The sequence below is a fragment of the Marmota flaviventris genome, chromosome 11 (genome assembly GCF_047511675.1).
Source record: "Marmota flaviventris isolate mMarFla1 chromosome 11, mMarFla1.hap1, whole genome shotgun sequence".
Lineage (NCBI taxonomy): Eukaryota > Metazoa > Chordata > Mammalia > Rodentia > Sciuridae > Marmota > Marmota flaviventris.
The window spans coordinates 88,875,701-88,901,637 of record NC_092508.1 but is presented as its reverse complement, the minus strand read 5'-3'; the positions used below and the strand labels follow the sequence as shown (position 1 = coordinate 88,901,637).

Sequence of the window (25,937 nt, the reverse complement as noted above, 5' to 3'; positions counted from 1 at the left end):
TAATGGTTCATAGATATGTATACATACTCATCTTTGTTTTTTTTTTTTTTCATTTCTAGCATTATTGAAGCCAGTAATTTTTCTTGGATCAGTTTTTGAGGACTAGGATGTTTGGTTAATGTATTTTGGTTTTGTTTTGTTCTCTTTTATTTTTTTTTTTTTAAATTTTTACTTCATATATATTTTTCTCTCACCTGTTTCCCTTGATTCTCTTTCTCTCTTCTTCCACTAATATCCAATGCCTATTATTCTCTCTTTCACTCTTCCTTAAATTTCTTAAAATTTTTACTTCTATCTTCTCTCCTCCTCCCTCATAATCATCATACCCTATATCACTTCTGTTCTCTCCCTGTCTACCATTTCAAATTGTAAACGCTTTTGTAAGCATGCTATTTTTATTGCTGACAATATTATTTATGTTTATTGTGATAGCTAAAATTCTAGACATCATAGTAGGAACTATTTGGTATAATGCTATATATCATTTGCATTGGTTGTTGTTATTATTTTTTGTTTCCCCTTAAAAAGTGAGATTCTGGAAACCTTCAGGGACACTATAAATCCTCATTGTAAAAACTCTACTGCCTCAGATCCATATTGTTAGATGGGTAGGAAAAAAAAAAAAACATGAAAATTCAAGTGAACAAATCACCAAAAACAAACCAAGATACTCCAAAAACTGAATCCATCAATACCTCAGTAGAAAAAATGTCAGAGAAGGAGTTTAGAATGTACAAATTAATGTGATCTGTGAGGCAAAGGATGATTAAAGGAGTGAAATCCGAGTGAAAATACAGGATGTGAAAGATCACTTCAATAAAGAGAGATTATGAAAAAAAATAAAGCAGAAATTCTCAAAATGGAGGAATCATAATATACCAAATTAAAAATTCAATTGAAAGCATCACCAACAGACTAAATCACTTGGAAGACAGAGTTTGAGGAAATTAAGACAAAATATAGAATCTTGGAAACAAATGTTCACTGTGGAGAAAGATGTTTAGGGACCATGAACAGAACTTCTAAGAAATACGGAATAACCTGAAAACACCAAATTTTAGATTTATTGGGATAGAAGAAGGTTCAGAGATACAAACCAAAGTAATCCACCATTTTTTCAATGAAGTAATATATAAAATTTCCTAAACCTAAATAATTAAATGTAAAATCAAACACAGGAGGTTCACAGGACCCCAAATAAACAATTACAATAACCCACACCATGGCACATTATTATGAAAATGCCCAAATTACAGAAAAAAGATAGAATTTTAAAGGGTCCCAGAGAAAAATGACAAGTAACATTTAGAGGGAAATCAATCTGGAGCTCAGCTGATCTCTCAAACTAGACATCCAAAGCTAGGAGGTCTTGGAATAATATATTCCAAGCTCTGAAAGAAAATGGATGCCAAAACAAGAATACTATTTCCAGCACAATGAAGCTTCAGAATTGAGAATGAAATAAAAACCTCCCACAATAAACAAAAGTTAAAAGAATTCACAACTAGAAAGCTTACACTACAAAATATATTCAATATTTCATGAAGAAGAAATGAAAAATAAAAGTTAAAACCAGCAAAGGGAGGAACTACACTAAAAGAAGAGTGAATAAATGGAGAAAGTGATTCAAATTAAAATAAATAAAAATGAAAAGGAATAAAAATAATATCTCCTAATAACATTGAATATAAATGAACTAATCTCATCAATCAAAGAACATACACTGGCAGATTTGATTAAAAAACAATACCCTACAATATGCTATCTCCAAGATACTCACTTCATAGACAAAGACACCCACAACCTGAGGGTGAAATTATGGGTGTTTAGTCATCTTTTTCACTGCTGTGACTTGAGAGGACCAACCACAATGATTGTAAAGAGAGAAAGTTTATTTGGGGGTTCACTTTTTTCAGAGGTCTCAATCCATATACAGCAGGCTCCATTCTTTGGGGGCTCAAAGTGAGGTTGAATATCATAGCAGAAAAGTGTGTCAGAGGAATGCAGCTCACATGCTGATCGGGAAGCAGTGGTCCCCCCAGGGAACCACTTCCTCCAGTCACACCCCCCTTGTTTCCAGTCACAACTCAGTTAATCCCATCAGGGATTAAGTTACTGATTTGGTTAAAGCTATGATCTAATCCTTTCTCTTCCAAAACTTCTTGCATTGTCTCACACATGACCTCTTGGAGTACACCACATCTAAATCATAAAAAAATGGGGGGAAAAGCATATCATTTATAAGGATCTCACAAACAAGAGGAGGTTTCTATCCTCATATCAGATAAAATGGGCTTTAAGCCAAATTTAACCAGAAGGGACAAAGAAGGACATTTCATGCTGTTTAAGATATTCATACATTGACAAGAAATAACAATCATAAATATTTATGCTCCCAAATAAATATGGAGCATCTATGTACATTAAACAAACCCTTATCAATTTTAAGAATCAATCATACCACAATATAATAATGCTGGGTTATTTTAAACACACTTCTCTCAACACTGGATATTATCCTCCAAATAAAAACTAAATTAAAAAGCTACAGAACTAAACAATACAATTATTAATTAGGTTTGACAGACATATACAGAATATTTTTCCATCAATTACTGAATAACCTTTATTTTCAGTAGCACATGGATTCTTCTCTAAAATTGACTGTATCTCAAGGAAATAAGCAAATTTTGGAAAATACAAAAATAAAATAGAGATAGTACCTTGTATTCTATCAGATCACAATGAATAAAATTAGAAATCAATGATAAAATATAAAATACAAACTACTCTAACACCTGAAGACTAAATAACATACTGTTGAATGACAAATGATAGCAAAAGAATTCAGGTATGAAATAGAAAACACTTAAATGTAAATAAGAATAGTGGTATATAACATATCAAAATCTCTGAGACTCTGTGAAGGCAGTGCTAAGACGAAAGTTCATTGCATTGAGTTCATTCAATAAAAGAATAGAAAGCCAACAAATAAATAACCCAACATTACAACACCAAAAGCTGTAGAAGGAAATAATTAAAATCAGAGTTGAAATCAATGAAATTGAAACAAAAGGAAAAATGGAAAGAACAAAAGTTGTTTTTTTGAAAAAAATAATAAAATTAATAAACCATTAGCCAATCTATAAAGAGACAGAGAAAAAACTGAATTTACTACAATTTGTAGTGAAAAAGAAATATCACAACAGACACAACTGAAGTACAGATAATAATGAGAAACTATTTTGAAAATTTATATTCCACTCGAAACACTGGCCAGAGCAATTAGACAGATGAAAGAAATTAAAGGCATAAAAATAGGAAAAGAAGAACTTAAATTATCACTATTTGCGGAAGACATGATTCTATAACTAGAAGACCCAAAAGGGTCTACAAAGAAACTATTAGAGCTAATAAATGAATTCAGCAAAGTGGCAGGATATAAAATCAACACGCATAAATCAAAGGCATTTCTGTATATCAGCGACAAAACTTCTGAAATGGAAATGAGGAAAAACACTCCATTCACAATATCCTCAAAAAAAATAAAACACTTGGGAATCAACCTAACAAAAGAGGTGAAAGATTTATACAATGAAAACTACAGAATCCTAAAGAGAGAAATAGAAGAAGATCTTAGAAGATGGAAAAATATACCCTGTTCATGGATAGGCAGAACTAACATCATCAAAATGGCAATATTACCAAAAGTTCTCTATAGGTTTAATGCAATGCCAATCAAAATCCCAATGGCATTTCTTATAGAAATAGATATAGCAATCATGAAATTCATATGGAAAAATAAAAGACCCAGAATAGCAAAAGCAACTCTAAGCAGGAAGTGTGAATCAGGCGGCATAGCGATACCAGACTTCAAACTATACTACAGAGCATAGTAACAAAAACAGCATGGTACTGGTACCAAAACAGGCGGGTGGACCAATGGTACAGAATAGAGGACACAGAGACTAATCCACAAAGTTACAACTATCTTATATTTGATAAAGGGGCTAAAAGCATACAATGGAGGAAGGATAGCATCTTCAACAAATGGTGTTGGGAAAACTGGAAATCCATATGCAACAAAATGAAACTGAATCCCCTCCTCTCGCCATGCACAAAAGTTAACTCAAAATGGATCAAGGAGGTTGATATCAAATCAGAGACTCTGCGTCTGATAGAAGAAAAAGTTGGCTCCGATCTACATATTGTGAGGTCGGGCTCCAAATTCCTTAATAGGACACCCATAGCACAAGAGTTAATAACTAGAATCAACAAATGGGACTTACTCAAACTAAAAAGTTTTTTTCTCAGCAAGAGAAACAATAAGAGAGGTAAATAGGGAGCCTACATCCTGGGAACAAATTTTTACTCCTCACACTTCAGATACAGCCCTAATATCCAGAGTATACAAAGAACTCAAAAAATTAGACAATAAGATAACAAATAACCCAATCAACAAATGGGCCAAAGACCTGAACAGACACTTCTCAGAGGAGGACATACAATCAATCAACAAGTACATGAAAAAATGCTCACCATCTCTAGCAGTCAGAGAAATGCAAATCAAAACCACCCTAAGATACCATCTCACTCCAGTAAGATTGGCAGCCATTATGAAGTCAAACAACAACAAGAGCTGGCGAGGATGTGGGGAAAAGGGTACTCTTGTACATTGCTGGTGGGACTGAAAATTGGTGCGGCCAATTTGGAAAGCAGTATGGACATTCCTGGGAATGCTGGGAATGGAACCACCATTTGACCCAGCTATTGCCCTTCTCGGACTATTCCCTGAAGACCTTAAAAGAGCATACTACAGGGATACTGCCACATCGATGTTCATAGCAGCACAATTCACGATAGCTAGACTGTGGAACCAACCCAGATGCCCTTCAACAGATGAATGGATATAAAAATGTGGCATTTATACACCATGGAGTATTACGCAGCACTAAAAAATGACAAAATCGTGGAATTTGCAGGGAAATGGATGGCACCAGAGCAGATTATGCTAAATGAAGCTAGCCAATCCCTAAAAAACAAATGCCAAATGTCTTCTTTGATATAATGAGAGCAACTAAGAACAGAGCAGGGAGGAAGAGCAGGAGAAAAAGATTAACATTAAACAGAGACATGAGGTGGGAGGGAAAGGGAGAGAAAAGGGAAATTGCATGGAAATGGAAGGAGACCCTCATTGTTATACAAAATTACATATAAGAGGTTGGGAGGGGAATGGGGAAAAAAAAAAAACAAGGAGAGAAATGAATTACAGTAGATGGGGTAGAGAGAGAAGATGGGAGGGGAGAGGAGGGGGGATAGTAGAGGATAGGAAAGGTAGCAGAATACAACAGTTACTAATATGGCATTATGTAAAAATCTGGATGTGTAACCGATGTGATTCTGCAATCTGTATTTGAGGTAAAAATGGGAGTTCATAACCCACTCGAATCTAATGTATGAAATATGATATGTCAAGAGCTTTGTAATGTTTTGAACAACCAATAAAAAAAATAAAATAAAAAAATAAACTTGAAACTCAAAAAAAAAAGAAAATTCATATTCCAATAAAATAGATAATCTTAAAGACATCATCAAATTTCTAGAGACATATGAGCAACCCAAAATGAATCAGGAGGAGATCAATTTTAAGCAATTAAATTGAAGACACCATCAAAAGCTTACCAACAAAGAAAAGCCCAAGGCCAGATGGTTTCTCAGTCAAGTTCTATCAGACCATCAAGTACTAACACCAATCCTCTCCAAATTATTCCATAAAGTAGAAAAGGGGGAAATCTTTCCAAATTCACTTTTGAAGCTAGTATCACCCTGGTACCAAACCAGACACACACATATCAAGGAAATAAAATTTCAGACCATTATCTCTGATGAATATAGATGCAGAAATTCTTAGTAAAATACTGGCAATTTGCATTCAAAAACATATTAAAAAGACTTTGCACCATGATCAAGTGGTGTTTATCCCAGGGATGCAAAATGGGTTCAAAAAAAAACCAGAAATCAATAAATGTAATTCATAACATCAATAGGCTTAATGCCAAGAGTCACATGATCCTCTCATTAGATGGAGAAAAATCATTTGACAAAATACAGCATTCCTTCATGTTCAAAACACTAGAAAAGGGGCTGGGGATGTGGCTCAAGCGGTAACGCACTCACCTGACATGCGCAGGTTGTTGGGTTTGATCCTCAGCACCACATAAAAAATTTTAAAAAAAGATGTTGTGTTTGCTGAAAATTGAAAAATAAATATTAAAAAATTTCTCTCTCTCTCTCTCTTTTAAAAAAAACACATTAGAAAAACTAGGGATAGTAGGAACATACCTCAATATTATAAGAGCTACACATGCTAAATTCAAGGCCAATATTATTTTAAATGGAGAAAATATGAAAGCATTCTCTCTTAAAACTGGAACAAGACAGGGATTTCCTCTTTTATTACTTCTATTTAATATAGTCCTGGAAACTCTAGCCAGAGCAAATATACAGAATAAAGAAACTAAAGGGATATGAATAGGAAAAGAACTCAAACTATCCCTATGTGTTGACAAGATAATACTATGTTTAGAAGACCAAAAATTCTACCAGAAAACTTTTATAACTCATAAATGAATTCAACAAAGTAGAAGGATACAAAATTAATACCCATAAATCATTTGCATTCCTATATATCAGTGATAAATCAACTGAAAAGGAAATTAGAAAAACTATCCCATTCATAATTGTCTCAAAAAAATACTTAGGAATTAATATAACAAAAGAGGTTAAGGACCTCTACAATGAAAACTACAGAGAGAGACTGAGGAAGAGATTAGAAAATGGAAAGATATTCCATTTTCTTCAATAGGAAGAATTAATATTGTCAAAATAGCCATACTACCAAAAGGGCTATAAAGATTTAATGCAATTCCCATTACAATTTCAGTGATATTCTTCATAGAAATATAAAAACAGTCATGAAATTCATTGAAAAAATTTGAGGACCAGAATAGTCAAAGCAATCCTCAGCAAGAAAAGTGAAGCAGGGGGCATCAGAATATCAGACCTACAGAGTTATGGTATAGAGTTATAGTATTATACTACAGAGTTATAGTAACAAAAATAGTATGAACACCAATGGTATACAATAGAAGACACAAAGGCAAACCCACATAAACACAGTTATCTCATGCAAGACAGGGGCACCATAAACATACATTGGGTAAAAGATATCCTCTTCAACAAATGGTGCTGGTAAAACTGGAAATCCATATGTAATAAAATAAAATTAGACAACTATCTTTCACCCTGCACAAAACTCTACTCAAAGTAAATCACTGACCTAGGCATTAGACCAGAGACTGTGCTTACTACAAGAGAAAGTAGGCCCAACTTTCCATCATGTCAGCTAACAAACTGAATTCCTAAACAGGACTCCTAGAGCACAAGAAGTAAAATCGAAAATCAATAAGTGTGGGGTAGTAACAAAATTAAAAACAAGAACAAAAACAAAAAAAAAAAAAACTTCTTCGCAGCAAGGGAAACAATCAAGAACATAAAGAGATGGCTTTACAGAATGGAATAAAATCTTTGCCATCTTCACCTTAGAGGAACATTTATCTCCAGGATATATAAAAAGCTCAAACAACAACAACAACAACAAAAACCAAATAACCCAATCAAAGGAACTGAACAGATGTTTGACAGAAGAAGAAATATGAATGGGCAATAAATACATGAAAAATTTTCAACATCACTAGAAATTAAAGAAAGGCAAATTAAAACTACACTGAGATTCCATCCCAATCCAGTCAGAATGGCAATTATAAAAAAATCCAAGCAACAATAAGTGTTGGCAAGGATGTAGTGAGAAAGGTACACTAGTACATTGGTAGTGGGATTACAAATTGGTGTAACCACTCTAGAAAGCAGTATAGAGATTTCTCAGAAAACTTGGAATGGAACAACCATTTGACCCAGTTATCCCACTCCTTGGCGTATATCTTGGTGACTTAAAATCAGCATACTATAGTGATAAATCCATATCAATGTTCATAGCAGCTTAATTCACAATAGCTAAGATATGGAACCAAACTAGGTGAACAACAGATGAACAGATAAACAAACTGTGGTATATATACATGCAATGGAATATTACTAAGCCATAAAGAAGAATGAAATTATGTCATTTGTCAGTAAATGGATGGCACTGGAGACTATCATGCTAAATGTAATAAGCCAATCCCCCAAAAAACAAAGGCTGAATTAATGTTCTCTCTGATATGTGAATGCTGACTTACAATAGTGAGGCAGAGGGAGGAGTAGAGGTTCAAGGATTGGAGTGGAGTGAATGAGGGGAAGGCAGGGGATGGATATGGGCAAGACAATAGAAGGAATCAGGCATAACATTCCTATATTCATATATGAACACACTACCAATGTAACTCTACATCATGTACAACCACAAGAATGGGAGTTATACTCCGTATGTGTTATATGTATGATATGTCAAAATACATTCTACTGCCATATATAACTAAAAAGAACAAATTTAAAAATTCAAACTTTTTGACTGTTTTGGTTAGTTTTTTTTTTCTCTGCTGTGACCATAAGACCTGAGAACAATTTTAGAGAAGGAAAAGTTTATTTAGCACTTATTGTTACAGTGATCTTAGTCCAGAGATGACTGGCTTCCAAGGTGAAGCACAACATCTTGGCAGAAGGGTGTGGTGTAGGAAAGTAGCTCATGTCATGGCCACCAGAGAGTAGAGACAGAGCTCCCCTCAACAATCATGAAATATAAACCCAAAAAGCACATCCTTACTGACCCACCCCCTCCAGCCACTCCCTATCTGCCTATAGTCATCACTCAGTAAATCTAGTCATCTGAATTAATGCACTGATTAGATTAACGCTCTCATAACCAAATCATTTTACCTCTTAATAGTATGGTGTTGTCCCACACATGAGTTTTGGGGAGAAACCAAATATCTAAACCATAATAATGTCAATAAAGATGAGGCAATACTGATTGTTTTGGTTAGTTTTACATTGCTGTGATTTTTTTCTTTTTTCTTTCTTTCTTTTTTTTTTTTTTTTTTATGGTGCTGGGAACCCAGAGCCTTATGCATGCAAGGTAAGCACTCTACCAACTGAGCTATATCCCCAGCCTCATTGCTGATTTAATACCCAACAAGAACCACTTAGTGAAGGGAGAGTCTATTTGAGGTTCATGGTCTCTTCATGGTGGCAAAGGTCTCCCTCCGTTCATAGAGGGAGACTATGAGTCCTTTGCCCTTGGTCTGAGGTAAAGCAGAACATCATGGGGAATGAAGGTTCCAGAGGGAAATTTTTCATCTTATGGTGGGATCAGGAAGCAGAGACAGAAAGGGATGTGATTATAGGGAAGGTACACCCCTCAAGGGAATAACCCCAGTGACCCACCTCTTCCCCATACCCCACCTGCCTACAGTTACCACCCAGTCAGTCCCTTCCAACTAGGATGAACTGACTACATAACAATTCTCATAATCTAATTATTTACCTCTGACTATTTCTGCATTAACAAGAGCTTTAGGTTAAAAAAAAAAACAAAACACACATATACGTTTTTATTATTTTTTTCATGACAAAAATGATGAACAAACTTCTAGAAGAAAAAATAAAATACTTCATTATACTTCTATGGGCAAAGATGTTTTAAATAAGAACTCAAAAGTATAGGCAACAAAAGCAAAAATAAACAAATGGTCTAGAGGAAATGCACCATAGCAAAAGAGGACATACCAGTTAATATCATACCACATAAGGACATTTTTAAATTGAATTTTTTTTAATATCTAAAAGAAGACAATAATGCCCAGTTCCACTGCTTTTATTCTTATAGGGCTGGAGGTCTTAGATACAGTAATTAGGTAACAGAAAGAAATAAAGTTCATCCACAATGGAAAGGAAGAAGTCAAATTGCTCCTTTTTGCAGATGATATGTTTGTATGGTTTAAATAACTAAAACTCTAAGAGAGTCCAGAAAATGAAACAAACAAAAGGCCACTTTTGGATGAACAAACTAATTTGACAAGTTACAGAACACAAAATTAACATAATAAAATCAGTTGAGGTTCTATACTACCTGAAAAAGGAAACAAGAAAGCAATCCTGTTTACAATATATATTAAAAAAAAAAAAAAATCAAATCCCAGGAATGTATTTAGTCAAGGAGAGAAAGAACTCTACAGTGAAAACTACAGAACTACAAAAATTAAAATTGCATTACAAGTAAATGGAAAAATAGTCAAGGTACATGAATTGGAAGAATTCACAATGTCTATACTACCCAAAACAATCTTCAGATCCAATGCAGTCCTATCCTATAATATCTTCAAAGACATAGAAAAAGAAAATAGTTGTACAATTTCTGTGAAACCATAAAAGACCCTGAATACAAAAAGCCATATTGAGAGTGAAGAACAAAACTGGAGGCCTCACACTACCTAACTTGAAAACATCCTACAAAGCTGTAGTGAACATAACAGCCTGGTGTTGGCAGAGTTACTGCACAAGGTAGGACACAATCAACAGAATGAGAGGCTAAGACACAGAATGAGAGAAAATATCTTTAAACTATATATTTGACAGTGTTACTACCCAGAATATATAAGGAATTAAACTAATTCTATAACAAAATTAATAATCTGGTTTAAAAATGGACAAAATACCCAAGTAGATATTTCTCAAAATTAGACATACAAATGGCAAACAGGTATATGAGAATGTTCAACATTATTAATCATCAGGGGAATGCAAATCAAAACTATACTGTGATATCACTTCATCCTAATGAAGCCAGATTTAAAGTTAGGTAGTCAGTGTAGTTAGGTAAATCTGGTCTAATATCGAGTGAAATCTAAAATGGAGGCCATGCTGACAATGATTCCGGGAAATGCAGGACAACTCATGGAATGTTAATGAAGTCCCAGAAAGGCCCTAGGCCAAAGTCCACCCCAAAGAAATGTTAATGCAACCCAGGAAACAGCCCCCAACAGATTTGGAGATAGCCCATCCTAGAGAAGTGATAAGCCCATCCCAAAAAGTGATAATTAAGTCCTTCCTGCCCTTTTGGCCCACCTGTGTCCTAACCCTTTCCCCTTACATTCCATCACCAAAACTATAAAAAGGGGAGACAACCGCACTTCCATGGATTCCACCTCTTGGGTCCCCTTCTTCCTCCGGGAGAAGTCTTTTCTGCTGTCCTTTAATAAACTTCTAATTTCTACTCTGACCTTGCCTCGGTGTGCTTCTTTGGTGCTATTCTTCAACATTGGGGAAACAAGGACTCGTCACAGGTCAACAGCGGTAACACTAATTATGTAAGAGTAAAAGAAATTGAAGTTAAAGTGTAAAAGACCGGGTATTGTAAAGTTTCTAAGCTGCAAAGCCTGAGTTAAAATGTAAAGGACCAGGTATTGTTAAGTTCCTATGCTACACCCAAAACCTGAAATTCCTGTAGCTGTTAAAACAATTCCCGGGACTGTCCAGTAGATAAATAACCTGGACCCTGTGAAGTTTGGCACGTAGGCATTCAGGGCCCAAACCAATCAGTTTGAATGTACCCCCCCTTCCCGCCCGACCTGTTCCCGCCAATGAATGTACTAATCATGTCTAAGAATTGTTGTTTGATTTTCCCGCGGTGTATGGTGATTTGTTAAAGGAGACTGTGATGTATGTAAAGTCCCCGCCCTCCCCAAAAAGTGTACTTAAGCACTGCTCAACCCCTGCTCGGGGCTCTGGGCTGCTCTCCCTTGTTGAGTGAGCACGGAGCCCCAGCGCGCTGGATTCTCAATAAACCCCCTTCTGCGGTTGCATGAGTCGGTCTCTTGGTGGTCTCCTCCTCCGTCGTTCGCCGGACCCTTACAATTAAAATTGCTATTATCAAAATTCCAAAATAAAAAATCTGGCATGGAAGGAAAAAAATGGGAACTTTTATATACCCTTGGGGGAATTTATACAGCCATTAGGGAAAAGAGTATAGAGATTCACTCTCAAAATTTGAAATAGAGCAATCAACTTATCCCAAAATCCTACCACTGGGTATTTATCTAAAGGAAATGAAATCATGTCAGAGAGAGAGCTCCATACATACTGCAGTATGCTCTTCACAATAGCCAATATTTGGAACCAATCTGTTTATGAGCAAATGAATGGATAAAGAAAATGTGGTACATATATCAAAAAAGAGTATGTCCATAAAATGGTGAAAACCTTACATTCATGGAAACAGATGTACTTGTCAAATATTATCTAAAGTGAAATAAACCAAACATAGACAAATACTGCATGATCTTACTGACTTGTGGAATTTGAAAAAGCCAACCATACAGAAATAAAGAGTAGAAACATGGTTACTATTCTAATAGAGTTGGAGAAGGTGGGGGGAAAGGAGGATGGGGAGAAGTTGGTCAGTGGGCACACAATTACAATTAAATAGCAAGAATAAGTACTGGTGTCCTATTGTACCACAGGATGAAGATCACTAAGGACACTGTATTATACACTTAAAAGTAACCAGAACAGAGGGTTTCTGAATATCCTTGCTACAAAAAAAAAAAAAAAAAATGTTTGAGATGCTGGATATGTTAAGTACACTGACTTGTTCATTATATATGTTTATATATATTCATGAAATTCCACAGTGTGCCTCATAAATATTGGCAATTATTTTGTGCTCATTAAAATATTTTAAATACAAAGCATAAAAAATATAATTTTTAATATTTAAAAATACTTTTTTGAATTTTCAGCAAAAATAGAAATTTGCTAGTTTGGGAATTACAACTGGACACATTTTTAAAATTTTGAAACAAAATTATTTAAGTGGATTAGTCATCTTATCACTGGATCACCTAGTGTAGCTATAATTTCCATGCATAATAATGGGAGTGCAGAATAGGTTGATAAAAAAAAATAAATTGAAGGCTAAGTATTTCTGTAGAGAGATGTGAAAACATTTTCAATTTTAAGATATAAAAGAAAATAGTATCATATTCAGAAAAAGATTTACATGGTTTTTTTTCAAAAACATTAACCCCTAGGTTCATTTAGATTTTCTATGCTGTATTATGAATCAAATACTTTTGTCTGTATTCTCACAATACTTCTGAAATTTAGGTGGAGAATTCTCATGTCAGAAAACTGAGAATTATAAAGGTTAAATAATTTGCCTAAGGTCACATGATCATTAATTGTAAAAGACAGACCAAGAATTAAGTACGTTTCTTTGATTCAAGATTATTGCCTTTTGCACAAAGTAAATCTCATCAAGACTGAGCCCATTATTCTAGTACTGCTTAAACACTGTACTGTCCTTTATCAGTGCCACTCATAAGAGCCACTCCACAATGTGATGAGTTCTCTCTACCATAATGTAAATCAATGTACTGCTTCCTTTTTAAAGAAAAGCCCCCCACCTCCCTCCCCCCCCCCCTCTCTCTCTCTCACACACACACACACACACACACACACACACACACCTTAAATTGAATTTAAATCTGCACAAGCATATATGTTAGAAATTAGTAAACCATGATCTTCTGTTGCTCCTTTGCTTCTTTAAATAAAATTTTAGTGGAATACTGGCATTCCTATTCTTTTACATGTTCTCTCAGCTTCAGCAATGTTAGACCCTTATTATGACAGAGACCATAGGGTCCATTAAGCTACCAACAACATTCACTATCTGGCCCCATTTCAGACCTTCCTCAATTCAGGGAGGGGTTTCTGCTGTGCTTCCAGCAGGGCCTGGATGAGGTAAGGCGGTAAGGAATGCTGGGGTGGTATAGCCATCTAGGTCTAAGCCTCTGAGCTCTTTTCATTTTCAGATTCCAAGAATGTTATTCTTCATAGGATAAGAGTGAAGCCAGAATCAGACAGGCAGTACAGATAGGTAAATGGAATCAGATCAGATTAGAGTCAGGCCAATTTTGAGTGAGTCCTGGAAAGATGGAGACTGTCCCTTGAGGCATTGGAATGTTAATTCCTTCAGAGCCCTTCCTCCCCCCTTATCAAGAACCTGGCCCTGCTCCAACCTGTTGCTAAGGTAACCTGTCCCAGGAATTGCCCCTCCTTACAGGGATCAATACAGTTGTTAATTAATGTGTCCTGGGCTGCACCATCCTGCCCTTCCCCCTTCAACCCACCTGTTTCTCACTTTTGTCCACCCCACCAAGCATTCCTGGGCCTAGTCACCTATGCAGGAAGGAGAAAGATTAGGGGAAGAGAACAGGAGAGCCAAGGAAGCCTAGGACATAAAAAGGACAGAATACCTTGCTTCTGGGGATAAGAGGATACTACTATGGCCCCCTTCTCCCTGGTGGGAGAAGCCTTTGTTAACCCTTTTTGAATAAACCCTGCTTTATATGCTTGCCTCAGTGTGCTTCTCTAATGTTCAAACTCAAAATGTGAGTAAGCAGGACTACTCACCAATAGCTGGTGATATCAAGAGGAGGGACTTGAATTTATCCATTCTTAGTGCCCTGAATACCCTCAGAATGTGTTTTCCAGGGACAACAATAGGATTCTTCTACTAACATTTCATTTGAAATTCTGAGATAACAGACTGCCAGTAGAATCAGCCTGACTTTGAGAGGAATCTCCTATCTCCAAAACTTCTAAGATTGCTTTAAGGACCCAAATACAAATAAACATTTCATTCTTTCCTAATTTTCTTTTGTGTTTGGGCAACTAACCAATTTCATTTCACATTTTTGAAAGCTATAAATAGCAATGAAGCATATGCAAATCACTCAAACAATTCCAGTTCAATTAATAACTAGGAGAAAATCCATTATTGTCTCTCCAGAACAAAGTTTACAAAAAGATCAGATGCCTCTATGGCAGCAAATGCATATGGAGAAAATTTTAAAAATATCCACAGAGATTGTTTCTTGTCCTGAATAGATTAGCTATTCAATTGGATTGGTTCAAGCAATTAGCTATTTTGAAATTCCTTGATATGCATATTTTAGCAAAGTAAAAAGAAAATATTCTTCTAATATATCATTGTATAAATCTATAACATAGAAATTCTCTATTAACTTACATGTCTCTGGGATCCATCATATTCACACCTTTCAATTTTTCCTAAGCTGCCATCTGAGAAATACAACTTTTCAGCACGATGGTCGATAGTGAGTCCATTTGGAGTAAGTATGTCTGTACTGACAACCACTTGAGCATTTTTCCCAGTTAGGGTAGATCTTATGATACTTGGATGCTGTTCATTCCAGTTGGTCCAAAACATTAAACTAATAAAATTAAAATTATAATAATAAATAATTAAAATTTTCATCAAAGTAAAAACATTATATAAACACAGCAAGGCCAAGCTATTTAAAATAGGCAAATTTATTTGGCATCTATTCTATGACCCTTAAGGAATCCAAGTGATAAGAGGAGATGTGGATATTATATTTGTATGAACATTTTTTTCCAGGTTCCTAAGCTTGGAAACCATTTCTGAAAACCAATTATCCTGTACATTCCTTCAAATAACAATTTAATTAAGTTGAGTCAGTTTGATGCACAATGAGGATTTATTTTTATCAGGTAAAAAATAGTAATATTAAATTTACTATGGACTGCAAATGTGGCATAATTTATCAATATCACATTTAAGCAGATCTAGTATGATCCCTTTTGGATAGCTTTGCTAACTATATTTTCTTCTATAATTAATGAAAATCAAAATCCCTCTTCACTTCTAGCTTTGCTTTTTATATTCTACATTCTTCTTTATATGTTTTTTTAAAGAAAAAATAATTACCAAACTTGCGTATTTCTCTATATTTTTTTCTTTCCTCCCTTAGTTGATTTAAGAATTATAATGTTGTTTCTGGAATTTTAGGGGTGGCTCTCAAATCCTTAAAGACAGCATCTGCTGCTTGTAGGTTTTACAAAATGTTTTAAATCTGTGCTTGTGAATTGATACTTGTAGAAGAGCTAGGATTCTATGGATACCATTAGAATTCTCTGGGAGAGTACAAAGGCTGTCAGGTTATAGTCTCCAAGCCATATTTTTACTGAAATTGGTTCTCATTTTCCTGTTTTATCTATTGAGTTGTCCCTAAGAGTTTATTTGAAGTTAGGTTCTTGGTGCTTAAAGAGAGAAGGAGAGAAGATGGAAGGGAATGAGGATGGTAGGTTTTCTGCTTTAAAAATCTGAAAAAAAAAAAAAAAAAAAAAAAAAACCTCATGCCTAATAGTCACAAAGAAAACTACCATGTAACATTTAGTATTTACAGCAAGATTATATACATGTACTAAATTATTCCTATATGTAATCATCTAAAGGCAATTTCAACTTATAGTCAACACAATTATACAACATGTGTTTTTATTTGAGTATTCTGAAAAATAAAAACTTATTATTGGAAAATAATCAAGTTCTCAATAGCTACTTGATAATTTAAAAACAATCCATATCCATTAAAGAAAACAAAGTCATCTTTACTCTTTATTAAAATATTTAGTTTAATTTTCATCTATTTTAGAGAATACAAAAATATTCTAAGTGACCAGCTGTCAAAAATATTCTGTCCTATGAATTAGTAAATTTCTATTTTCTTAAATTGTTTGCAATTTTACTCATAAATTTTACATTTAAAATGAAATATTTCATTAATTAAAACATTTAAAAAGTTACCCATGTAATATGAGGTATTAAACTGACAATCTGTGTTGTTTTCTTAAATTGTTAGCTTTAGAATTAGAGAATTTTGGAGGCATTAATTTTCTTATCACTTCACCTCTTCAATTCTCAAATGAGAATGCACAGAGATCCAAAGAGCTTATGTATTTAAATTTTGTACAAATAACTAGGATCTAAGCAAAGTTTTGAACTCAAGGTGTCTATCTTTCAATCAGAATTTAGAATTTTATTTAAAATTTTCTGCTAAATAACATATAATAAGCCTCTGAAAGTCTCATTGATATACATGACGATAAAAATGTCTTCTCTATCCTTAAACTTTAATTTCAAATAATATTCCAGTTAAAATATTTTAGCATGTTTAGTAATTCTAATATACATTGTACTACATGCAAGATAAAAGTGTAAATTTTAGTGTATATAAATAAATAGTTTTAGGATAAAGCACTTAGCAATTCAAACTATGTATTTATAAAATATTTTGAGTGATTTCCCTGTGTTCATTCCAAAATTGAGTCAGACAGTCCTTTAACCAATTCTTTTATTCTTTCTGTAAGGACATTTATTAGAGTCCTGAGATTCTATTGGTGAACCGCTGAGGTAAGCGTAATTAACTCAGAATAAGTTGCTTGGCGACCCAACAGTTTTGTGAATAGAGATGGCTCTGCCAGAGCATCACAAGGCCTGTGTTCATCTGAACTAAGTCATCAAAGCTGCCTGAGGAGTCTATTTGCCCCTCAGCTTCAGAGTTTTATGTATAAGTTGGTGTTCAATTAAGTGAATTAAATCTAATTTTACTTCCAGCCCAGATTCATAATTATTTCACACTGAGTAATTTATCTAGTCCTTTCTTCTGACAAGAGGTCAGGGTCAGTGGTTATATGTCATTGCTGTTTATTCTTCAATTCCTCTTCACCATGTCTAAAAGGACTCTTCTATTTCTGCTTAGTTAATGCTGGACTGGTCAGAGCTTTGCTTATTTATTTCATTGAAAAAAAAAAGGATTTTCTATTTAAGAAACAATCTTGAGGGGCTGGGGCTGTAGCTCAGTGGTAGAGCACTTGCCTAGCATGTATGAGATATTTATTGGGTTCAATCCTTAGCACCACATAAAAATAAATAAAACAAAGGTATGTTCATTTACAACTTAAAAAAAAAAAAAAAAACTTGCTACATTGTTGAGAAAAAAATACCATAAATGTGTATTGTTGTTCTGCCTAACCTGTGCTTTGTGCTTCAGTTTTCTGTATAACTGCTTCCTTTATGACATCTGCCCCCAAATTCCCTTTTTGTTCTACTTTGTTTTATCCTATTCACTCAGTAAGGTACATTTAGTGTTGTAAATTTCTCACAAATCTTATTTTAAATATCTGCTCCATATATCAGCCAACAGATATAGACTACTGTTTACCTAATGTTGATAACATATCTGTTCACAAAGTTTGTTTTCCTTTTTACTGTTTGTTTTCTTTGTGTTTCAATTGAAGATGTCCTATTCTTAAATTTGTTTCATTAAAGTGAAAAAAAGAAACCTCTTTTACTTCTTTTGTGTGTATATATTAATAGCTTTGTTTTAAATTTATAATTCCAATCAGCTCTGCATTAAGATCTTCTTCACTCTACATTTTCCAGCATAGTATTGTATCTTTCTATTTTCTTTTCATCATTTAAATTTGCTTTTACTGGATCTTTCTTGGAGAGGCCACCTGATATTTTAATTATTCATACTTATAAGACTTTCATTAAAGAAATAAATTTTTATGAATTATGAAGAAAGCTTCAAAGGAAACATTTAATCTTGAAGTTAATCTTTTTTTAAAGTTAACATAGATCTGACATTCTTCTGACTTATAATTATAGTACAAGAATAAAAGGACCTTTTTCTTACTTTTGGCATTCGTCCAAGGCCAGCACATGTGGGTGGTCATCCTCTGACATGGTGATGACCGCTTCTCTGTCAAAAGCTCCAGGCCGGGTTTGGTCCACTGTGTGCCTAGTGATGGATGAGGTAGTGGAGCTGGTCCAGTATAGTGTATCCCAGGCTCTGTGATAGGCAAGTCCTTCCACAGAACCTACATCTGATGGGGGCAAAGAATAAATTTATATTTTTATTTATAAACAAAAACCACATATATTTCAGCGAGAAAAAGGGAATCAATATGTTTTATATATATCTGTTATTTAATCAATCATTCCTCTACAATCCTCCAAAATAAGAAATAATAACAATTGTGATGCCTACAATTGAGAGTTGATTACACAGACCAAAATATAGCTCCGAACAGACAAATTTGTCATGGGAACAGTTCTGCAAATCCATGTCATTAAAAATTTAGTCTTCCTATCAAAGAAACCACAATCAAATTGATGTTTTTTTTTTTTGTTGTTGTTGTTGTTAAATGTAGGAAATCAGTGATCTTCTCCCTTTTTAACAAGTTAATCTTAATTTTCAGAAAATATCCAGTATGCAACACTTACAAATGCTTTTGAAAAATCATATGTCAGCAATACAATTTAGGTACAATCATTATGGATTTTCTATTAATAACTATAGATTTGGAGATATCAAGAAAAACAGACACATTGAAATTATAATAACAGTATCAAAAAAGCAAATTCAATTTCATATTTAAAACTATCAAAGATGGTAGGCAATGTTTTACTAAGTTAATGTGGAAATTATTTGATTCTTTTCTATAAATGTGATATAAAAAGAATACAATATGAAATTAATTGCCAGCAAAAGCATGCTTTATATATTTTCAGAAAAAGATAAATGGCAGTACATAGATCCTCATATACAAAAAGTGGCAGGGTGAAAAACAAGAGTAATTATTTCATAAAACTCTATTTATAATCACTAGGATAATGTACAGTAGCTATTATAATTTTCATTGATATGTTTTGAGAACATCTTTAAGTATAATCAAAGGATTACAATTTTCCTTCATGTTACCTATTTTCTTCAGTTATTATTCTTAATATTTAATTAATAACAGTGTGTGTGTGCCTTAAGCATACATGTTAAAAATTAACATTATTACAGATATTTCTATGATTTTTCCTTAAAGGAAATTCTGAGAAGAACTATTTAGCTCTTCTTTTTTAAAAAAAGTACATAAAATGATTGTTTTCAGACTTATGGTATATAAATATTTAATTTGGGAAGGTCAATAGAATCTTGTTAGAGTGCCAAACAATAATTAAAGCTTTTAAACCAGATTTTTCTTCATATGATTACATTTTGTCACTTGTTTTTCTTTGTACATGCACCACAGAATATCCAATATCAATAAAATTAATAGCCACAAGTTAGTGGGTGCTGTCTATCTGCTAAGAGTTTCACAAACTATTCTGCGTACATTATGCTATTTTATGTATAAACCTCGTCTGTGGAGTTTGTTTCATTATTCCTCTTTTCCCAAGGAGGCAACTAAAGGTTGTAGTGTTAAGGCAGGTTTTATAGTGTTAAAGCAATTTTTTGACACCAGGTTCTTCTACTTCCAAATGCCTATGTTCATGATAACCAGTCTTTGGGGATGAGTTGTGGAGACTTTTTCCTAAATTTCAATCTATACAGAGTTTGAACTAAACAAGTGATCCAATAAACTTAACTTGCCTACTGTGGGGGGATTGTATAACAAATAACTTGCCATGAGTACCCTTCTCTCAAACAGTGAACAGAGTAGTTTATAAGGAATTGATGGAGGTGATTAGTATGGAAATCTAGGTCAGAGATGATAGAAGAGAAATTATAAAATCATGATAAAATTGATAAATTGGTCAGGTTGATTTTATGTGTTTCACATGATGCCCTTTTGGGGGTTAGTAGGTGGGATGTTGATAATGGTTAAAAGTCTTTCAGCTATTAAATAAAACTGCATTTTTGCAATTTCATTTCATTATAAAATATAATAACTCTATTGGCATTGTTTTTGGTACTATATGTCTTCATCATTCACAAAGAGAATGAGAAATAACACATGTCTGGAAAAATCCAAGAAAATAAGAATCAATCCATACTTATTCTGTACTATTCCCTTCTAGTGACTTGACAGATCTTCCTGGACACTATCCTGCCAGCCAGAAAGAAGCCATTCAGTATCACAACTGAGATAAAACAGATGCTGCTTTCTTATGGCTGACATAATTGCAGGGCTACTAAGTTACATCTGCCTCATTGTCCAGATACCATCTCTTTGATGTTATTTTTGTCACAGATGACATACTAACAGAATATTTAAACATAATCTGGTGTTATATTTTATAGTAATTTAGAAATGGATTTCTTTCTCAAAAAGATATTTAATACCGTATGTGGTGCTCACACTTATAATCCTAGTGACTTGGGAGACTGAGGCAGGAGGATCACAAGTTTGAGGCCAGCATCAGCAATTTAGTGAGACTGTCCCAAAATGAAAAAAAAAAGAATGGGTATGTAGCTTAGTGTTCCTGGGTTCATTCCCCCCACCAAAAAAAAATTATAGTTTGTTATGAAAATTATGTTACTAACAGAAAAGACAATTAAAGATATATACATTATCAAATCATGAAAAATATTTTAGTTGTTATAACATAAAACATTTTTCTACATTTTATAATGATTTAACAACTGTGGTAGGTGTGTGTGTGTGTGTGTGTGTGTCTGCATGTGTGTGTGCATGCACCCACAGGTATGTGTTTAAAAAATGAGGTTCCTGAATCATTTGAACAGCAAGAAAAAGAATTTTGAGGTATTGATCCTGGAAGACAATTATATAGTTAAAATAAAATAACTATCCAGTCGGCCAGATCTGAGCAGAGTAAATCAATACAGAGTTAAACATCCTTGGAACTCAAGGATGTAAAATAAGCATAATTAAGAAAATAACAGTGCTATTTCAGCAGCTCCATACTTTTCACCTCAAATATATTGGAAATGTGAAATGTGAAAATACCATGTCCACACCCCAAGTACTTAGCAAAAAAAAAAAAAAAAAGTCCCTACACTTTCTACATCCTTGAGCATGAGTGAGGTTCTGATACAGTCTTGTAAAAGTAAGAAAGGAGGCCAGTTCTTTAAAAAAAAATACTAGTTAGGCAAATTATGCAGAACCATCCTATACCACTACTTCCTGTATTCCACAGCAATAGAGGGGAATTTGATCCAAATAGCTTTGCAGACAGCAACCAGCCACTAGTTTAATAGTGACCCAAAGAGCTTCATTTCTCAGAGAGCACAAGTACATTAGAAGTAATCTTCCTTAACTTGAAAAATGAAAACTAAAACCCTATCATATATAGTTTTGAAAAAGGAATACATTTGCCCCAAACCAAGAACAAGGCAAGACTGTCCTGTCCACCTTTGCCTTTCTATTCAATGTTATATTGAAGATTCTACCCAGTGTAACTAGATAGATAGATATATAGATAGATAGGAAGAGAAAGAGCATTCAAATTGCAAATGAAGAAGTAAAACTATCTCCAATTGCAAATAATAAGTTCTTCTGCATACAAAATGATAAGTAATCCACAATATAAAAATAGAGTATTTAGGGATAAATTTTGTAAAAGAATGGGAAAATTTCAAATTTATACCTCAAAACACTACAGAATACCACTTTAAGAAATTAAAGAAGACTTACATGAATGGAAAGATATCCTATATTTATGGATTGGAAGTCTTCATATTATTAAGAAATAATCCAATCCAAAAAGATCCACAAATAATGTAATCCCTATGAAAATCACAGCTATTTTTTTCCCAGATACTGATTAAACTGATCTTAATATACATATGGAAATACAAGGGACATTGAACAGTCAAAACAATCTTGCAAAAGAAGAACAAAATTAAAACACTCACATTTCCTGATTTCATACTAAATACAAATATAGATTACTCTATAAAGGAACTGCTCCTTGGTATTTTAAGAAGGGGAAATGAAAATATTCTCAAAGTAAAGATGGTAATATTTGCACAAATTTGTAAACATATTAAGCATATTATGAACCTTATGTATGTGAATTATACCTCAATATGAGTAGTTCTGGAGCTATCTTGGCAAAAATAAATAAAATGAAGCAGGAATAAGCATCAATCAATTGGACAAATTTAATTTTTTAATTTAATAAACACTGGTATTTTTATTATGAATTTATCCACATGAATTTTATAATGTCCCAAAGAGACTTCCCTAACTTCTCATTCTATATACTTACATATGTGTGTGAGTGTATGATAATATTATACAAAATTATTTTAAGATTTGTGGATCTGATTGTCAGCCAGTAAGGATACCATTGAAAATCTACATACTTAGCACTTTCTTTTGAGTCAAACTTATTCAGGTGCTTTACAAATGACTAATTGGGTTATTTTCCTTTATCCTACTTTTCAACTCAATGGACTCTGTTGGATTTTGATGAGGACTATTTACTATGACTTAGACTACTACTACTTTGGTTTGAAGGCTGAGTCAAATTTTTTTTACTCACATCAACAAACAAATTAAGAAATATAATAAATTGATTATTTAAAATATGTTTCAGATAGAGGTCTTCACTTATTTCCTTAGATTATTTAAGTTCATCAGCATATCAAAAAATAGTAGGACTGATATAACGCAGTCCATTCTGATTTGGGATGGCCCAGTACTGACTGTCAAATATTTGAAAAGTCAATCCTGATCACTACTAAACCACAGCAATATCTTTGTACCTCTGCACTTTGCCTGCAACTTCTTTTTAAATCATTTAACTGTTAAAAAGCTTAACATATTTTTGTTAACCAATGTAATTCAATAAAAACTAACTAAATAAAATCTACATTAAAGCCTAAACTTTTTAGCAAGGAGAAATTCTACTATAAATAGAAATTGACTTTTTTTTTTTTTTTTTGGTGAAAGATCAACTGAAAAACACAGAGTAACCATTGAATAACTTAATTCAGTTCTAGATGCAAAGATACATGCCTATAATTCCAGCAACTCTGGAGGCTAAGGTAGGAGTATTGCAAATTCATTGTCAGCCTGGAAAATTAGCAAGACCCTATGTCAAAATGAAAATATAAAAGGGATGGGGGATGTAGGTCCACAGTAGAACATCCCTGGGTGCAACTGCAACCTGGGGTGGGGGAACTAATGAGTTCACTAAGATGGCAGGAAACCATAAAGAAATAACTCAAAATCTAGTTCTAGCATTTACAAAAATAACCCATTAGCTATATAATGCAAAGAAAATACCCCCAAAAAAAGTTTCTATAAAACTGTGCCATTCTTGAACATGTGAATCTGGCTAATTTTGAGGTCAAAGCACTGCATTCAAGCACATAAATATGGATCCACTAACTTTAGGATCCCACCCCTCTCAGAAGAGGAGATCCAACTCACACAAAGGGTTTGAGTGGGGAACAATTCTGTCCTTCCTTCCCTTTTGTTCCTATTACCCTATTTACTATTTTTTTTAATCCAAGAGCAAACTTGTTTGCAGGGATGTAACTCTATCTTCAACAAAGACAACTTTTATTATCATCCCCAAGCAGTTTTAATTCCCTTAAACCAGAGCATCTCAAATATTTCCATGTCAGGGAGAGTCTTTGTTTTCTATTGTGTAACAGAACAGTCCTATTTATTTGGTTTTCCCAGAAAAGAAGAAATATATTGCCCTAAAAAAGTACTGAAGCAGCTTGAAACAGCTTGAAGCTTTTAAGTTCCAATGATTTTTTTCTTTTCTTTTTTTTTTCTTATGTAGTGTTTTGTTTGTTTCTTTTCATGTTTAAAAACATTTAAATTCTAAAAATTAGCTAAGACTTCAGACTCAGCTGAAAATTATACAAATTTAGACATGTCTCTATCTCCTGTCCCCATTACTAAAAACGAAGAAATACAAGTGAAGAAAAGACTGAATATATACATGATTATGGTTGTCAGTCTACCTGGAACAAATGGAGATAAACACTTACTTTACTGAAATTAAGCTAATGTCCAGAAAAACATATACATCAAGGTGCCTAAAATCATCAAGTATGCCTTAGAAAGGCTGGACATCCTGAGCCACAGTTTGAGATTTATAATAAGAAAGAAACTTGGAGTCTACCCTTGCTTTCTTCATGAGAAAGTGAGGCAAATCTTCAGGGAAAAGTCATGAACCAGAACATTCTTGAGAAAGAGATGACTCTGCCCATCTCTAGGTACCAGGATAAGATCCATAATTTTCCTAAATCAATTTACATAATACAAAATAATCTCAATAGAGATTCACTGATAAGCAGCTAGAATATATGATAATCCCACAGTACGATCTGAGAAGGCCTTCTTATCCAAATTAAGACCCAAGTGTCACTTCAAGTTTCTCACTTTCCATTATTAAGTATGGGTTTTCTTGATTTAAGATTGTTTCCAGGGGTTCTTTGCTTTATGGTTTCTGTAAATAATACTCTTTAGAGGATAACTTGTTAAGTAATTAATGATTGATGGTTTATTATGTATTATTGTATTCTATTATTTCAGTGGGGCATAAAATGTGAGCATTTATTATGCAGAAGAAGAAAAGATGAGGAAAAGCTTCAAAACAATCTTGATGGAGGCATAGATATGTAGACTTTTGGGAATCCAGCAGTAGCGCAGTAATATGTGGGTTCTGAACAGAAATGCAATATTAAAACCATCATATGAGCTATTCTCTGGTAATGAATTAGACATTTCATGAAAAAGTACCTATTGAATATTTGCCAATTGTGGATCTTTAAATAATAAATGAGGTACATACAGTTAACTGGGTAAAGCACAGATGTAGCTTCTATTGCCATTATGATTCTGATCTGTTAAGGTTTTCGTCCCAGAATGGACAAGCGTCCTCTAAATTGAAAGCTATCAATAACAGCCAGGATGTTGCATTTACACCTGATGCATAGCATTTATCCAGATGTTAATTTTCAATTACTTCTTTATTCCTTCCTTCAGTGCTGTCCTTCTCTCTACAGACATTTAACCTAGCACTACCAATAGTCACATATATATATATATATATATATATATTTTTTTTTTTTTTTTTTTTTTTTTTCTATTTCACTTTCCTTCTGATTTGGGGGTTATATTTGCTTCTTCAGTCTTTCCCCAAGTTTAAAAACCATTGTCTGTGGTCTGATTCTGCTTTCTGGGTGATTTTTTTAAAACACATAATCACCCTTTATTCCTTGATTTCTCTCTGACTTTCATCAGTGTCCTCTCTTCTATGCTGTCCTGATGCAGCAAAATCA

General features: G+C 33.7%; 1 protein-coding gene across 1 annotated transcript in view; it reads right to left on the bottom strand.

Annotated features, from left to right (window-relative positions):
• Lrp1b (LDL receptor related protein 1B) overlaps positions 1-25,937 on the bottom strand; it is a 1,514,976-nt gene that overhangs the window by 345,312 nt on the left and 1,143,727 nt on the right. The window contains exons 42-43 of the mRNA XM_071619306.1: positions 18,588-18,777; positions 15,092-15,296 (exon numbers count right to left, since the gene is read on the bottom strand). Of these exons, the coding sequence (XP_071475407.1) occupies positions 15,092-15,296; positions 18,588-18,777 (395 nt within the window). The remainder of the gene's footprint in view (positions 1-15,091; positions 15,297-18,587; positions 18,778-25,937) is intronic.